The sequence below is a fragment of the Netta rufina genome (genome assembly GCF_964035555.1).
Source record: "Netta rufina genome assembly, chromosome: 1".
In the NCBI taxonomy this organism is placed as follows: domain Eukaryota; kingdom Metazoa; phylum Chordata; class Aves; order Anseriformes; family Anatidae; genus Netta; species Netta rufina.
In genome coordinates this window covers 143,873,488-143,891,479 of record NC_140123.1, presented here as the reverse complement: position 1 = coordinate 143,891,479, position 17,992 = coordinate 143,873,488, and the positions used below count along the sequence as shown (strand labels likewise).

Sequence of the window (17,992 nt, the reverse complement as noted above, 5' to 3'; positions counted from 1 at the left end):
TTCAATGAGACAGGTGCGTGTTACTTTGTAAATAACTGCTTGAGGCAATCTAAAGGTTCTTGGGATTACCTGACTTTGCAGGGCTAAATGTACAACTTTTTAAAAAATATTGTTTGAATCCCTAAACCTAATTACCTTAGGCAAAAGCTTCAACTAGGTATTTATAGTATGCTTGCTTTGGACTTAAAATATTTTTTCTTGGTCTCTCAAAAATTAACTGTTTCAACCAGTGCATAGCTTTTGCAGAAAACACAAGGTTTTGCTATGCTTCTTGTAATACTGGGTACACGTATGGCTTCTTCCAGGCATCAGCATCACTTCCTCAAGAGACTGAGAAATATGCTTCCCAGCCATTGTATCAGACAAGTTCACGCGTTTCTGAGCCACTGATACCTAAAAAGATTGAAATTGCCCAGGTAAGCTATCACAAATAGTTCAGGTATTAATAATTACACGGGATAGACATCAGGTAACTGTGGGATCAGGAAAATATAGTGTGTTACATGATCCTCACTGTTCCTTTTGACTTCTCATTCATGTACTGTATTGGTATCCTAAATAAAACACTTCATTTTGCCGCTCTGCACAGATGAGTCAATGCTGGTTAATGCTTTGTCTGGACAACTCAGCATTGTTTCTAATCTACCCCCAACTTAATCAATTATGATTCAAAGTAAGCTATGTACTTCCTCCAAAAAAAAAAAAAACAACCAAGTTTGTTTGGAAAATTATTAATTCAAATCTTTGAATAATCTGAACAGGAAGCATCCCATGCTTCCTTAGTGGTGGACCAAAACACTTAATGCCAGTTTGTTGTGAAATTGATACAATGAGTGGTATGTATAGTAGCTCATAGGCACATTTCACTTAATCAGCAGAGACTGCAATAGAAGTACTGATTGCTGAGGATGCACAGCAAGATTTGAAATTGTAAGCAAAAGCTATTTTGTAGCACTACTATGTCCAAATGTCATCCTGTAGAAACTGCTGACTTCTGTCAGTCTGGGCTTTAGAACAATTTAACTGCTTCTGTTACTGCCTGATAACTATCGAGTGACCTCTCATGTTTTCATTCTTCCCTCAGGCAACTGTTCCCCTCCCAAGTGAGCCACAGTCACCGTTGCCAACTTCGAGCACCTCCGTGACACCAGTGCCACAAGCGCAAAGCTTTCAGTCTCCTCCAGCAAGTAGCAGTTCTGTCACAATAACAGCAGCTCCCTTTCAGGCTATGCAGACTGTAAGTGCCACTTGAGGCCACATAATTACTGAGCAGCATGCTTGTAGCTTAGTCCTAGTACTGGGGAAGCTGGCTCCCTGATATGATACAGAACTTGATAGGTCACTTTGAGGCTTTGGTGTTGATAAAGTAGGTTAGAGCTCTGCTTCTCCAATGTCTGGGATATTTTGGTAGCCTCAAGGAGCTAACAGGGAGAAGTTAGGCATTAAGACAATTGACTTCTACCTATTCCCCAAGGTAGAGGTGACAGACTGTGCTTAAATAATTCTTGCACTGATAAAGAGTATAGTGTCTGTTTTTTTTCAGGTTGTACATCATTACTAATGTTCACAAATATTACTAACACTGCTACTATTTGTCAATTTGGGGTGCAAGCCCTTCCTAGAAGGGTCTAGAGGAAGGGTCTCCGTTTAGCTGGTAATGTCCCCTTCTCTGTATTTGGGCTTAAACATTCTCACTTAAAAGTAAGCTGTGGAAGAAGTCACCTGAGATTCTCCAAAGGCATGTTCTCCATTTCAAAAAAAGTACTGGTGTGGTTCTATAACTTAGACTGATATAGTAGGGCTGGTGGGGAGAAGAAAATAGCTAATAGTATTTCAAAACACAGGAACTCTAGGTGTAGTTAAACATCTGACACTTTGGTATGCTCTTCAGTAAATCACTACTGTGATGTTTCTTCCTTAGCTGTATGAATTTGTGGAAGTGATTGCAGTAGAACTTTCCTGAGGTACAGAATTTTGATGTAATCCTAAGTAAGGCAAGTGCAAGTGGGGGATTGTTATAACCTGGTTCTATTGAAATTATGCCAAGTTGCTAGGTGGTGACTTTCATGAAAGTGAAAATAGTAGTAGCATGCTGTGATCAAGGAACCAGAGACTGTTTGGGGACCTGGTCTGTAAGGTAAACATCTATCATGACATTAATAAAGAGTCATGGTCTGTTATTTTAATTTTATCTGAGCCTAGGATCTGCGTTCAGAGTGCTTATTATCAAAATGGTACCACTGAAAGATCACTTGAATGAATTCTGTGGTGCTTCTAGATACATTAAAGATATATTAAATATCAAAAACTTCTGATTTTGAGTCAAACTGGCAGATACCTGTCACTCAGTTGCTGTGACCTCTGTTTGTCTTATAGTGGTGGTAATCTTGAACTTGGCAACACAGGGTTTTCTTCTTGCTGTTGCTTAGATTCATAGCCCAGAAAACAACAGGATTTGCATTTCATTGGGTAGCCAAGAGTCAGATGCTTCCCTGCCAAACAGTGGTACTGCAGTAGTGAGAGATGTCCTCAGGTGTCCTCACCCTATTGCTGCCATTGCTTGTGCAAGCCTAAAGGCAGACAGTACCTATAGCCCAGCTTCATTAGTATTCCACCTGACTCCTAGGAAAAAGTAGACTAGGATGTGGGTGTTGACAGCATCCTCAATTTTCTTTTAAAAAGACTGCTGCAGCAGCAGAAGTGCTGGTAATAAGTGGATATGCTCTAAGGCAATTGAAATTATTGATTGGATTTAATAGTACTTCATTGTTTAGCCTTTTAGCATGGTTAGAAAAATGACTTGGAGTTCAACTGGAAAGGGAAATAGATCACAAATGTTGTCTACACTGCTTTTCTGCTTGTGTACCAGAGTGCAATGCACATCTGAAGATTCTATTATGGTAACATTTAATTGTAAGGCCATATTACAGTCTTCCTTGTCATCAATCCATTTCTTTCAGTAAGATATAATACCTTCTTGCATAGATCTCTTGATCACCACTAAAACTTCATCCTGCTAAGCTATATTTTTTCGGTAGGATTGCCAATGTGCAGGATTTCCCTTCTTAAATATCAAGTGTCTGCTGAAGGCCCAAGGAAGTATCTGGAAGAACCTAGAACAATTTCTGATTATGTATTTCATTTTAAATGGTCTTGCAAAGCTTGAAATCTCTGCCTAATTACCCAAAGCATCTAAGAAGGCTTTAAGATAAAGGGCATCTACCTGCTTATCTCATTGATATTCCTTTTTTCTTTTGAATATATTTAATGTAATGCATAGCTGAAACTTAGCTGAAATTCAGTTTCTTGACAGAATATTGGATACTCTACTTGAATAGGTTCAAAAATAATTGTAAGTATCCATTAGGCTTGGAATCACTTTGATTACTTCATCTGATGTAAAAACCCAGAATTTGTGATATTTTGTAATGGCTAAAGCTATACTCAGCATTTTCGTATTATGTGTTTTCTGTGCTGGTTCGCTACCAGAGCTAGTACTTAGTTCCTTGACCGGGGAAAAAGTGTTTATTCCCCGTTCTAATTATGGAAGCTTCTGAGAATGATTAGTTGTCAAGCTGTGAAGTTTAACATATGCTAACAGAGGAAATGAGAGTAGGAAAGTGGAGGTTCAGTTTACAAAAGGGCTGAAAGCTAGTACAGTATTTATCTGAGTAGATGGTAGAATTGCATGAGTTTCCAAGATGTGTGTTCAAACATGAGTATCTTATCTCAATCTAGGCTGTTAGAGCTTCAGCTCAAAAGCTTAAATCAAGGAGTTTAATGGCAGGGTTCACCTGGAAGCAAACTAGCTTACTAGAAGTCAGGACAGCTGTTCTGTTTATTGAATATAGTAGCTATGTTCAGTTAAGCTACCTCTCTTGGCCAGTAGCCAAGGACAGAAGTTTATTAAGCTTACTGTGAGGGAAAAGGATAGGTTCAAACACCATGTACTCAATTCCAAGAGAATTTCTGTTCTAGAAACTGACCGAGGCATTTGGATTTAAACCATGGTTTTGTAGCAGGGTGATGGCATTAGGCAGAGACTTTAACTGATAGTGCAAAACATTTGTCTTCAACTATATTGTAGGTGTTTAAGGTGAATGCACCGCTGCCTCCACGTAAAGACCAGGAAATTAAAGAGGAGTCTTCATATTCAACGGGATATAACCAGAGTTTCTCTACAGCAAGTACACAGACTCCTCCTCAATGCCAGCTGCAGTCTTCTCATGTTGCAGAACAAACCTCTCTTTCACAAGAATCTCTGTCTTCAGGTAAGAATTGTACGTGTCTGCATTTCAAGAAGTCTTGGAAAAGTTATATGAAAGTTCTTCAGATAGTATTAATTTATTAATGTGCTGTGAGTATATTCAGGTTCTTCTAACTCACAAATTCTTAACCACTGAAGCTCTTATGTAGCACTTGTTAAAATTAGGGTTACATCAGCTCTAATCCAGTTGGCAATATGGTATGTATACTTAATCTTAAAACTGCTAGCAGGATGAAAGCCAGCTTCAAATTAAACTAGCTACTGTACTATTATATGGACAGCATCACCTATGTGCCTGATGCATGAGACTTCCCAATAGGTGAGAGATTCAAGTATGCAGTGATACTTGTCAGTAAAACAAATGTATGCTTGGAATTGAAGCAGTGATGAAATGCTTGGAACCCTTATTTTGGTCTCTTGTAATAGATGTCTAGTATAATGTCTAGTGCTGGAAGATGGTAAATATTAGAAGGCATGGATAAGCTTTCAGTGCTTAGATGAATTACTCAGTGATAACCATTTTGTGCTATGGGTACAAGACTAAAATGTGTCATTGGAGAACAACTTAGGATTTAGTTTTGTCTTAAGAATGGGCTTGCTATTATCTCTTATTTGAACTTAAAGTATAATTATCTCCAGACACAATGATTTTTATCTATATAAGTGGTTTTTAAAATTTTCTTGAGGATATCACGCACCTTACTATAGCGGTGATAAAGCGTTCTAGATTTTATGATGTGTCATATGCCACTACACTGCATAAGGACATAGTTATAATTCAAGCTTCATCCTTCCATGTTGAAGTTCTAGCTTTCTGTAGCAGACATCAATGTTCCTAATTTTGCCCAAAGTTCATGTCAGTTATCTAGGAGAGTTTCCTAACTAGGAGGCCTCAGTCACAAGTTACCGTAGTTCAGTGAGGAACTGAGAATTGGCTGAGCTTTTTGTGCATGTGTTCTTAACCTCAAGCAAGATGACAGCCTACAATGCAGCAAAAGATCTTCCTTTTACTGATGTTTATATAGATGTAACTCCTTACCAAGGCTGTCTTTATTGGTGTGAGTCAGTGTCTGACCTGAAGAATACTCAATTTCTGATAAGTAGGGTTCTGATCTGCCTTATTCAATGTAACTGACCTATTTTACATTCAGTTACTGACACCAGGATAATATATGGAGTTGACACTAAACTCTAAATGAAATGAGCCCACAAAATTTGCCTGAAACAGGTTCCAGGCTGAGAAGGATGACAATTCAGGAATCTGGGTTTATAAAGACACAATCACTGACTCAAGGTCACCTAGTGTTAGTGTTTTTCTGCCAGAGAAGTCTTAGTAGGAATTACACTATCAGCCTCACTACTATATGTAGTCAGTGAGATGTTCCAAGGTTAAGAGCTCCAAGGAACAGTAAGTGCAGCAGTTAAAGCTTGTTTAGCTTGAGTACTCCTTCTCATCAGACTGTAGGAGGTGATCAACAGCCTTCTTTACAGCTCTTCAATGAAACATCATGATGTTCAATTAAGTCTATACTTTGAGGGCTCTACACAGACTTCAGAAAGGCAGTTTAGACTGACACTCTACTTGGATCCAAGATGTTTGGGGTTGATATAACACATGGATTTGGAAACATGGTTGTAAGGTCTATATTTAAGGCTGACCACTTAACTATACTGTGAGTGAAAAGCATTCTTGAATACTATCTGTACCTGTTGCTTAGGATTCAATGTCAACTCAAAGAGACCGAACCCAGCTGTTGAATTAGCTTTCTACAGTGGTCTTATTGCCATCTAGATAAGATGGAGCTTGTTTCATTGCACTGAAGGATGTCAATACTGAGGTGTGATCTAGTTTATCATAGACCACTGAAGCCTTGCTGCTAGTAGAACTGTACGGAATCTACGTGAAAATTCTTAGTCAAACATTGACAGTTTTTTCTTCTAGCTTGGCTACTTTCTTGGTGCTGGCAAGCTTGTTATGCCATACTCAACTGCATCTTCTTGAATATGTAAGAGGCTTACACTGACAGCCTGCACTGTGTCTATGATGTACTTTAACAAGTGTTACACTCCATAGAACGAAAAAGAAGGATCCCTCTTATTTGAAGCAATGAAAGGACAAGAGCAGCATATACTGAGCAGCTAAATCTGACTGAACTTAATGCTGCCCTTGCTTCTAGGTGTTGTAATTTATTGCAGTTATAAAAGCTCTGAATTCAACTGTGCCTTTTGTTTTAAGCAGTGAATTATCAACCTGATGGAGCTGTTCCTGTTAGCAATGGTAGTCTCGCCTTTTATCCAGCACAGACTAATGTTATACCAAGACCCCCTCAGCCTTACCTTAATAGTCGAGGGTCTGTCAGAGGATCTGCTAGAGGTGGAAGATCACTGGCCAATTCATATCGTTCACCTGGTGGGTATAAAGGTATGTCTTTACTGCTACCTTAAGAACCTAGTTAGTATAACTGTTTTAAACCATTTTTAGTATAAATTTAGGTTCTACATGTGAAAATTTGTAAGATAGCTTTTTTTAAGAGCAAGGTGTGGAGAATACTGTCTGTATGGAACTTGAGCAAGTTCTACTTCTACTTATAGTCCCTGTGCTTTAGGTGTCAGGTGAACTGACAGAGTGATTTCATAGCCTCAATTATAAAAATGGAGATGTTCAATGATAGCTTAGTAATTTTCATTAGTTCATTTACCCTTCTGAACTTACCTCCTTTGTTCTTTCCTTTGGCCTCTGCCACTTGCTAATGTGCTGGGCAAGTATTCTCTTCAGATGTCCCTTAATCAATTACTGTCTTGTTTCCTGCAAATGCTGCATTTGTTCAACACTACAGGCTTTCAGTATTACCAGCAGAAACCAGGATAAGGGAAGGAAGTTTGCAGGGAAGTTTGCAGTAATGGAGAACCCTTGTGGCTTAATAATAAGCTGAAGGATTTTAAGAGGATTGTTTGGTCTCAGCAAATCAGTTGTTCTGCTGCTAGCTGGAGTGTCCTGGAAAGTTTGAGCTGACTTTTTAGCAGATAGTAGCTTCTTATCAAAGTTCCTGGTAGCTACAACTTGTTTGCTTTGAAGTCAAAGCATGCTTAGTCTGAAACAGAAGTTGTTTCAGTTACTGGGCTCAGACTGATTCCTAGATTTTAAGAGCATGTACCAAAAATGAGTTATGTAGTTCTAACTTATAAGCAGTTAAGGATTTGGTAGTGCCTGGTACTAAATTGCTTGCAGGTCTTCTGGTATTTAGTCTAATAGCTGAAGAGGTTAAATATTATAGTAGTAAAACAGAATAGCTGAATGTTGGTAATAGCAAAACAAAGTCTTAATTTTATGTTAAAACTGTCTATGGATGGAGCGAACTTTTCAGCTGTTCTGTGAAATCCCATTAGTAACAAACAGGCAATTGCTAGGGTCTGTTAATACTCATACGCATGAATCTATGCAGAGTAGATAATTCTGGGTAGCTGATATAAGAGTTGTGATACATGCTTTGTTTCAGAATTCAAAGCATGGAAGCATAACCATGCAACTTAATACATGTGTCAATTGCTAAAAGGCTTGCTAAGGTTCTAGTTGTATTTTGTACTTGTGTAAATGAGTGAATATTCAGTATTAACTTCTATTTGAACAGGTTTTGATGCTTACAGAGGTTCACCCTCAATAACTAATGGCAACTATGGCCAGCTGCAGTTCCCTGGTAGAGATTATGCTGGAATGCAATATTCTCAGAGGGTAAGTATAGGCTTTGTTTCCAGTAGCCTTCCTGAGAACTGTAGAGAAGCCTTCTAATATTGTACCTTTTCACTGTCCTAACAGGTAAACTACTCACAGGTCAGTTTTGTTTCTTAGACAAACTTGTTTGGAATGGTAGAAAGCAGTTAAAATAGGAAGACAGCTCAGGTAACACATGGGACAAGTTGATTTTTGTCTGAATTGTCTCTGCAATGCAGCCAGATATCAAATGAAATGACAATTGAGTCCATTTTATAATGGGTTTTGAAGTTGGTACTAAGTGCCTTCAGTGTAAAGTATATAAACTCCTGTATGGACTGATAGAAGGTGGGTTAGGCAAATTTCATGCCAGTTTCACACTTGTTTTTAGTGAATTGCTCTAGCCATCCACACTAGGATTGCAACTAGAAGTACAGATATCCTTATTCTTGAAGTTGTGGCATATCAGAAAACCTGATAGGAACCTGCTTTAGAGAACTTGATTTGAATGAGGGCAGGTTTCTTAAAGGTTGCCTTATCTTGAAGACTTGGAGCAGGTCACAACAAAGAATAACTAGTACTATGTTCTGCAGCCTCTATCTGTAGTGGTAGTATAGCTGGAAAGGGTGAAATTAATTACTTTGAATATGCTCTGTCAAATACCAGCTGATGCAAAATGGAAGCTTTTCAAAATTCACCCTTTTACACCATTTCATGAAGGGTCAAGTTAAGCATTTCCAGTTAATGGTTAAACAGGTTAACTTGCAGTGTCTGACTCTTTGAAAATGAGTGGATGGTCCAAATACGAGCTAAACTCTTGCTAAGATAGCTTTGGGAGGTCTTAGAAACATGGCATGTGAAGCACATTTCAGGTATCAAACTAGCACATTTGGGGGACAAGTGTTCCCTAAGCTTTATAGGATCACAGAATGGCTCGAGTTGGAAGGGACCTTAAAGATGGCCTTGTTCCAACTGCCTTGCAGTGGGCAGGGACACCTCCCACCAGCCCAGGCTGCCCAAACCCTATCTAGCCTGGCCTTGAGCACCTCCAGGGATGGGGCAGCTGCAGCTTCTCTGGGCAGCCTGTTCCAGTACCTCACCACCCTGATAAGGAAGAACTTCTGCTGACTATCCAAATCTCCCCTCTTTTTAAAGCCATTATTTTTTGTCCTTTCTTTGGGGTTGTGAGAGGTGAGGAGGAATTTCCCTCATGTGAAGAAAAGGTACATTGTCAGTGCTGGGAGTTCTGCAGAATCTTCAGTTTCTCACTGTGGTGTTTCCTGCTTACTACCTTAGAACTTGCAGCTACCAAATCAAAGAGTAAGGGGGAGATAATCAGGAGGAGGCAAATATATCTAACCTGTCAGCTTGCTGTTTTTCTGTTTTTTTTTTCCTTTCAAAAATGGGAAGAGATAGATAAGTAAGGTCTTAATTTGACACTCAGCATCTTACTGCAGAAGAAAGCCTTCTCTTGCTGTTTTAACTGAGGGAAGGCTGGTTGAAATAGGTAAATGAGTTGCTTTGTTAATAGGGAAATAATTGGTAGGACAAACTTCATTTAAATAATTGAGACAACTATTACTGATGTGGGTGGTGTGTGAACTATTATTCTCTAGGAGTCACTAGGTTGTCATTTGAGGCATGATTAGTTTTGAAGGTGAAATTCATTGACTTATATCTCTGCATAAGGTCTTCAGTAAGTCTCAGGTGTCTCATTCAAATGAGTTTTGCTATGCTTCCTACTAGATTTTTTTGATTTTTACCTTTCTGTGAAAGTAGCCAAAACTATGGAGTTTAGATTACAGCTGTTTTGTATGGGTTAAATTGTAACATGTCAATACTGAGAATTAAAAGGGATTGTATCAAAACTTAGCATGAACCATCCGTAGGTTTAGGCTAAACCACCAAATCCGTAATGTTTGTTTTGCAAGTAATACGGAGGTATGATGCCTTCCTTTGGGGGTGGTATGGAGCACTTGGATGTAGGGGGAAATAGAAGGAGTAGATGTGACTGAAATTTCTTCAGTAGTTTGTACTGAGAAAGTATAGCAGCTATATTAAAGCTGAAATCTGTGCCTTCTATACTATCTAAAATATTAAAATACATGTATTTCAAATGTCCTGCTACTTAGTGACTTGAGTTGATGTAAAACAATCAAGATAGTAATGTTGATTCTTGAGAAATAAATATGGCTTACTAGCCCTGTGGAATGTTCTGATTGACTTAACTGGCTCCATAGTACCCCAAGGGAGCTAAGTGAAAAAATAGCTTTGCATCAAGGAAACTGGCTCTACTTTCTCTATGATCTTAAAGCACCTACAAGTTCATGCAAGTATTAGTGCTCTAAATGATAGGATTTTGCTGTTCTGAGGTGGCAGAACTTAGCATTCCAACCACTGCTTACTAATATGAGCGATTAGCCCCTTCCCTGTTAGATCTAATTTTGGAAAAATACTCAGTGTATTCCTGCAAAGACATCTGTTCTACAGATACACCCTTGTGTCTTTTTGGTTATACCAACATGTCTTAGATTAGCATTCTTTAAAATGTTTCAAGTTGCTTGATCTTTTTTTCTGCATCTTGGTGGTTTTAGATGCTAGTTGGGCTTCCAGATTCCCACAGAGTCCTACTGTTGCTATCACACCATACATGAGTGGCAAGTTATTGATTCCTGTTGCAAGTGATATCTATTAGTGCTTCAGACAAACATAATCATCACTTTATGTCAAATAGTAATGTTGTGTTTTTTTACATAAAACTGTGATAACATGCATGTACTGGCGTGGGTTTCTGAGACTTCACATTAAAAGAAAAATTAAGAGTTTGTAGTCCTGGTATACCAGGACTATCAAACCAGTACTTTCATAACTAATAATGAACAAGCTACTTGACAAAAGGATTGGTATCAGCAATGAAAGTCCTCTAAAATACAAGCACACTTTCATGTGACTTAATTTATTCTAAGATGAGATTTGTAGCATAATGGAACTATTTCTAATGATAATTTTGTGAAGTTGTTGGATAAGTTCTACTTGTAATGTTCTTGTAGATGAGGATATCTGTGAACTACATCTTAACCTTTTGAAGTGCCTATTAGCTTAGACTGCTCCAGTTGACTGTAATTTTTAGTGTACTAGACTTGATCACAAATGTGTGCAGCTCTCCTGACTACTGCTTTCAAGCTTTAACTTGGTTATCTAAACTGCTTTTCTTAAGGATAGCCTTTTGATGTAATATATACATTACACAAGCTTTCAGTGGAGGTGATTCTTTGGGCAACCTGGAACATCTGGTACAGCAACTGCTAATATAATGATGCAGCCTTAACTTTAGGCCCCAAAGTCTTTGGGTTGTAACACCAGTGGATTTCTAGTGGACTTCTAGAAGCCCTGGTTGGCTGTAGGGTATTTTGAAGCTTAACCATAGACTTCCCAAGCCCTTAGCCTTGTAAACAGTGTGGTGGTTTCCACTTTTCATCAGAGCAAACTAGATGTTTTTGTACTGTACTGTTTTGAACACGAACTGATCCTTTTGTATGGGTAGAAACTGTGTATAAGTGTAATGACTCTTCCAATGCTTACTAGTATTCCACTGTTTCTTATAAGGGACTAGTAACAAGCAGTGAATACTGCTGTTACAGTCCTACTAATCTTTGGTATAATAACTGGATCATCCTTTGCTTAAAGACAGCTTGTAAGCAATGGAATATGTACTAGACCTTAATGCCTGAAGGGACTGTATTTTTATTATTTCCCTTTACATAGTAAAATCACAGTTCTTACCTGAAAAATACAATGTTCTACTATTACACTGAAGAGCTTACATCCGTATGTGTCAAATGTGAACTAGTATTTCAGAGAAGTCCATTGGTGCAAACAAGATCACCTTAGCGAAATAAAAGCTCCGCTACCTCAAGTACTAGAATGTTGCTGCCTTTTTGCCATCCTGGTATCTAAGATATCCAAGCTTTCATTGACTTCAGGCATCTTGGTCTTTTACCTCATGCAGCCAGATGAGTAGATTTCTTAAACAGTTGCAAGATCTGTCTTGCTTCCCACATGTATGTTAATAACAAGACTTCAGTTTTAAGAGGCATATATTGGCTAGAATAACCCAACTTGTACTGGGCAGTAGAACAGCTTGGAACTAGCTATACTATCTCAAGAAAACTTGAAACATAGTATGACCCATCTGCACTAATGTCTGGATGGGGATAAGTTGCTTATTTGGGGTGGTGGTATCTGAAGCACAGTCTAAAGACTGTCTTAGAGAAATAGTATTAGATAAATTATATACAACGATGTACTTTACTATCTGTATGAGAACTCATTCTTCTAATAGACATCTTCAAGCCTGTGCAATTTTAATGTGCTCTTCCAGTAAATTTCCTGTGTAGTATTGCAATATACATTTAGTCTTTTGTAGTTCAAAATATGATTAGGACAAGTGACTTAATCTGAACCTGAAGTTTATGTTTAAGCTGTTAAACTGTCAGTTTTTGAGTCAGGGCTGCATTGTTTTTAAAACTTCCCTGGTCAATCATGGGGCAGGGTGTGCCTGTTCAGCTTTGAAATATGTTCTTCTGTATAGACTTGTACTTATAACAGCCCTGAGATTTAAGGTTATGCACAATGAAGTGAACTGTGTACAGTACAGAAGCTAATTTGCTAGAACTCGCATCTAAGTAGCTTTTTAACTTCATATAAGCTATTATAAAAGTAAATTTTCCATAAATAAGTAAATAAGGCTGTTAACTTACACCTCAATTCTGAACCCTGTCATTGTCTAGTCTAGAGCTCACATAAAATGCAAGTAAAATACTTGCACTTTTATTGGTAGCCCTCTCTGTTTTCAGACTTACTCATAGCTATTTTACTAATACTTCTGTATTTTTTTAGGATGTTAACTACCAGCAGTGCTATAAACGAGGTGGGATAACTAGTGGTCCTCGAGCAAATTCAAGAGGTAAGGCTAACATCAGGTTCCCAGTGGGGTGTGAGTGTATGTGTTGCTAAAGTGGAGTGTTACCGTGAAGAGTGAGAAAGTGTACTATCACTGTCATGGAAGAGCAAGCTTGGTATAAATTCACTGAGCTAGATGGAAGCTTAAGTACTGCTCTTGAATAGTCAGCATTGCATAGCAGCAGAGTTGACTTCACCACTTTCAATTTGGTGCTTTCTATGCCAAATGTCAAAATTCTCTGATATAATTGTACCCTACTGAACTTTCTTCCAAAGTTGACTTGGAAATACAGGCAAAATGGTACCACTGTTCTATTTGGCATCTTCCTTTGGTTGTAGGAGTCTTTCTCAAATCAAGAAACTTTCATGATTCTGAGTAAGTTACCAGGTCCCAGATACAATGTAAAAAAAAAAAAAAAAACAACAACAACAACAAAAAAAAAAAACTAACTAACTTAATATGGAGAAGTTTTTTTGGGTGGAATACAGCTTGAATTTATATTCTACCACTGAAGTATGGTGTAAAGAGATCCACGCTTGCATTTAAACAGGTAGTGCATAGTATGCATTTTGAGAAAACTGTAAACTAGATTTAATTTTACTGTTTGTGCTGGGAGAAGTTGGACTTGGTACTGTAAGTGAAAAGTGAGAACAGTGACTGTAGATTCCCTACTTCGAAGAACAAAGGGAAATCTTGCGTATCGTAACAACTGTTTAGGATAAAGTGGCTCTTCTATGAGGGGAGAACTATGTGTGTTGAGTTAACAGTTGACATATGTACCTGTTAGTGTTAAGGTATCACTAACAACTTTTACTTGGCCTTATCAGATATCTTAAGGTGTTCATTTCCTGTAGAAGCAGCAAAGGCTTAGCTTGATGGTAACTGCTTTAAATTTCTCGGATCAATATTTTTCATTCTAGACTGAAACTAGGTCCTAACTTGGATATCTGAACAAATGTCTCTACTCTGGGGAGCAGGATACAGAAATCTTAAAAGCAAATGTAGTCTTTCAGACTTGTAATATCTTAGCATCACAAGTTGATATGACCTATTAAGAATACAACTCAAAAAGTACTGAGGTGACTTGAGGTGTAAGTTAAGGTCTTGAAGGTGACTAAATGACTGTTGGGCTCTTGCTAATCCTGCTGGGTTCTTCCAAAACTTGCTTTTTATCAGCTCAGAAGCTAGTATATGTATATACTAGCTAGTATATAGGTAATGTGTGGCAAATACTACAGGTAATTATTGCAAACTACTGCTCTCTCCTACTTAACGTATGAACGGTCATTGTTCATGTTGACTTATGGTCCATCCTGCTGAGCACAAGTGTGATCAATGTGAAACAACTTCCAAGTTATGTTCTTGTTGGTGTTCTTTGTCAATCTGCTAAAAGGCAAGTGTTGCAAAACTCTTACACTTGCTGCTGAGAAATAGGCCTGCAGTTTTTAGGGTACTCTGTTATAATACTTATTTTTGCTAATGATCTTTAACAGCAGGGTGGAGTGATTCTTCTCAGGTGAGCAGTCCAGAACGAGACAACGAAACCTTTAACAGTGGAGACTCTGGGCAGGGAGACTCCCGCAGCATCACCCCTGTCGATATGCCAGTGACAAGCCAAGCTGCCACCATACTACCAGTGCACGTCTACCCCCTCCCACAGCAGATGAGAGTTGCCTTCTCTGCAGCCAGAACATCCAACTTGGCCCCTGGAACTCTAGACCAGCCAATTGTGTTTGACCTGCTGCTGAACAACCTTGGAGAAACTTTTGACATCCAGCTTGGTAGATTTAATTGTCCAGTGAATGGTACTTACGTCTTCATCTTCCACATGCTGAAGCTGGCTGTAAATGTTCCCCTATACGTGAATCTCATGAAGAATGAAGAGGTCCTAGTGTCAGCATATGCAAATGATGGGGCTCCTGATCATGAGACTGCTAGTAATCATGCAGTCCTGCAGCTGTTCCAGGGGGATCAGATCTGGTTACGTCTGCATCGGGGAGCCATCTATGGAAGTAGCTGGAAATACTCTACCTTTTCGGGATACCTCCTTTATCAGGACTAAAATCCAGTGCAATGTTTACAAAAGCTGCTCCAAACACCTTGGTGGAGGGGGGGGTGGGACTAGCTTTGCACTTACTATTGACTTTATAGAAGATATGTGGTTCCATTATTGGGGGAATGATGGTCATGTTGTGCAAGGTGAAATCGTGGATTTGGGGTACTGAATCAGCACTAATTTGGCACTTTATCAGTTGTGATGTAGCCTTGCTAGTAAAGCTGTGAATGTATATTGTTTGCACTTACCCTAAACTGTATTAATGTCCAGCTTACTACACTATTGATTGCCTCAAGTATGGGCTATTCACAATGCCTTGTTGTGCCTCAATAAAACAAGTTAATATGCATTTTAGTATTAATCTTGCTAGTGGTCTTTATTTTAAAAATGTCCAACTATCAAACTAATTCCTAATTACTTGCATGTTCTTATACTATGTAGTCTTCAAGTATACTATACAGGTTTTCAGGCTTCAGTTATACTACATAGGTCTTTCAGTTTTCATAATTCAAGGTAAACTAGAATTTAAATGGGATTACCTGTTTGGTTCTTGTTTGCAGTTTAAGTGTTTCCCTGTTGAAAATTAATTCCAGATTTGGTTACATATTTAATTACATACCTGCTTAACTGAAAGATCAAGAAATCAGAAATGAAACACTGCATGCTTTATTGGACTGCTTTAAAGGCATATTCTGTAAACAGCTTGATTTGTCACTCCAATTTTCAGTACTGAAATAGGTGGCTGAAATTCTTAAACATCAAAACACTCACTGATGAGCTTGCTCATTCAGGTGTAATATCTTAGAGCTAAAACTGATTCTTATGAAGCCCAACTGTGGAGCTTCTCTCTCACAGGAGAATTTAACTTATGTTTCAAGCTGATTCTTTCCTTTCAGACAACTGCTGAGGAAGTTGGTATTTGTAGTTGAAGCCTGCTCTCTGCATCTTAAATTTATCTTAAATCAAACCTGAATGTAAATGCCAGGAATCATTTATGAAACCCTTCTTGGAGCTGAAGGGGGGCATATGATGAGTCTTATAGTCTAAAAACTGAAGTACTATGACAAATGCTCTCATCTAACTCTCATCTAAACTGCATATCAAATGTAAAGCATTTCTCATGCTTCAAGTGGAACTTGGAACCTGTAAGAAAACTGTAGATCACTGCCTCTTTATACTTCTGAAAGCTTCAATAGCTTCAGTTAAAGCAGTAGGAAGTATTTTATCAAGGTTCACTAGTAAGGGAGCTAGTGGAAAGGACTCCTATGTGTAAGGGTGAACTAGAAGTACTTAGCAGTTCATCTAACTGCTTTATATTCTGTCAGTTACTTTTACATACTCCAACTTCTAAATACTCCAGACCCTGGTATAACACTGATTCTCAGTGACTGATTTCAAAACTTCCAACTTTAAACCATTCTTCCCTACTACCACAATGCCAAAACAAGTTGTTTGACATGACTTCATGAAGTTACTGGCAGGAGGATCTTGATTTTATTCCAAGATTATTTTTTTTTTTATATAGGATTATTTAGGGGATGATTTTACTGATTCTACTCAGTCTTGTTTTCTTTCTCCATGGCAGGTTCTGGGAGGTTTGAGATAAAGCTGTAAGGAACCCAGCTTTTTTGAAAACTGATGTAAGAAATGTAAAGACTTAACTGTTGAATAATAAGTTTGTATTTTGATTTTACAGAACATTCTTAGTGGACTTTCTCAGTGGAGAATCAGTGGCAAGAGTACAGAAGATATTTAGTGCTTATTCCCTTCCAAGTTTGGCAATTCTCCTTCTTTCTTACTGAGAATGCGTGATAGATAAAGCTGAAGTGCTAGGATAAATTTCAGCTTGCAATAGCTATGCATCTGCAGTCAGACTTCATCGCTTGTTTAACAGAGTTGCAGCTCTGAATTTTTAGATAGCTTATGCACTGTCCCAGTCCTCTTCCCATGTTGTTTCAGGGACTAATGGAAAAAAAGAGCCCGATTGTGCTTATAGCAGGATATCCCTTGCACTACAACTGCACTAGTGACTTAGCACTAGCTCTTCATTTGACATGTAGTTTATCATAGTTGGCTTTACGCGCTTATACTATGGATTTCTTACCTTTAAGAATAAGCTATCAGTGCTTATAAGCTTTGCTAATAACCTTTACCAACCTCAGACATGGTTACTGTGACTACATGGAGCACGTACTGCTTTCTAATGCTCTGGTTTAATCAGTCTTGACAACTGCTTTTTTGGCCCATGTTGTGATCCTTTGTTCAACTCTAACCTTATTTCTTACCAATAGATCTAGCAAAGCTTTTGTCTATCTCTAGCTTGCGTGTTTAAGATCTGAAGTAAACATCTCAACTTCAAAGCAGGTTATCCACTTGTGTATATATGACATTTTACAATTCCTAACTAAAGGAGTACACAGTCACAGCAAAAAGTGTAAAGATATGAAACATGGAGTATAATCATTATACCATTCCTGGTTGTAAATGGGACCATAAGTCACAATGGGTGGCTTTACAAGACTTCATAACTTTGTAAGCTGTATCAGCTTGAATCACAATCTCCACAATGCCAGTTACTTTATAATGTCTTTATCAGTCCTAAAAAAAAAATCACAAAAAACACTACTTGGACAAAATTATCTTGCCATACATTAACTTGAAGTTCATCTTACTTTCATCTTATAGGACTCCCGTGCAGTACCTACCTCCCTAAGTGGGTACTGCTTTTCACTGTTTCCAGTCAGCAGTGAACGCAACTCCAGCTAATTTCTGTTCCAGAAGAGCTACAATTGAATGGTACTGTCACAAAGTGGTGTTTAGACAAGCTGTGAAGTACTAAGGCTATACATGTATAAAAAGCTGCAAAAGATCAAGCAAAGCAATCTTGTTTTTCAGGCCAATAGCTGTCTCAGCCGAAAGTCACTGACAGAAAATTGCTATTCCAGTCTTCAAAATACCTAGTAATGTGACTTCATCTGATTTCACCTAATGTTATAT

General features: G+C 38.2%; 1 protein-coding gene across 1 annotated transcript in view; it reads left to right on the top strand.

Moving 5' to 3' along the window:
- The window catches only part of CAPRIN2 (caprin family member 2), a gene marked incomplete at both ends in the record, with an annotated part of 36,474 nt that extends 21,473 nt beyond the window's left edge, over nucleotides 1-15,001 (top strand). Inside the window, 7 exons of the mRNA XM_084292348.1 lie at nucleotides 306-416; nucleotides 1,085-1,237; nucleotides 4,088-4,271; nucleotides 6,504-6,689; nucleotides 7,897-7,997; nucleotides 12,876-12,942; nucleotides 14,433-15,001. Coding sequence (XP_084148474.1) covers nucleotides 306-416; nucleotides 1,085-1,237; nucleotides 4,088-4,271; nucleotides 6,504-6,689; nucleotides 7,897-7,997; nucleotides 12,876-12,942; nucleotides 14,433-15,001 — 1,371 coding nt within the window. The remainder of the gene's footprint in view (nucleotides 1-305; nucleotides 417-1,084; nucleotides 1,238-4,087; nucleotides 4,272-6,503; nucleotides 6,690-7,896; nucleotides 7,998-12,875; nucleotides 12,943-14,432) is intronic.
- Nucleotides 15,002-17,992: the final 2,991 nt, after the last annotated feature.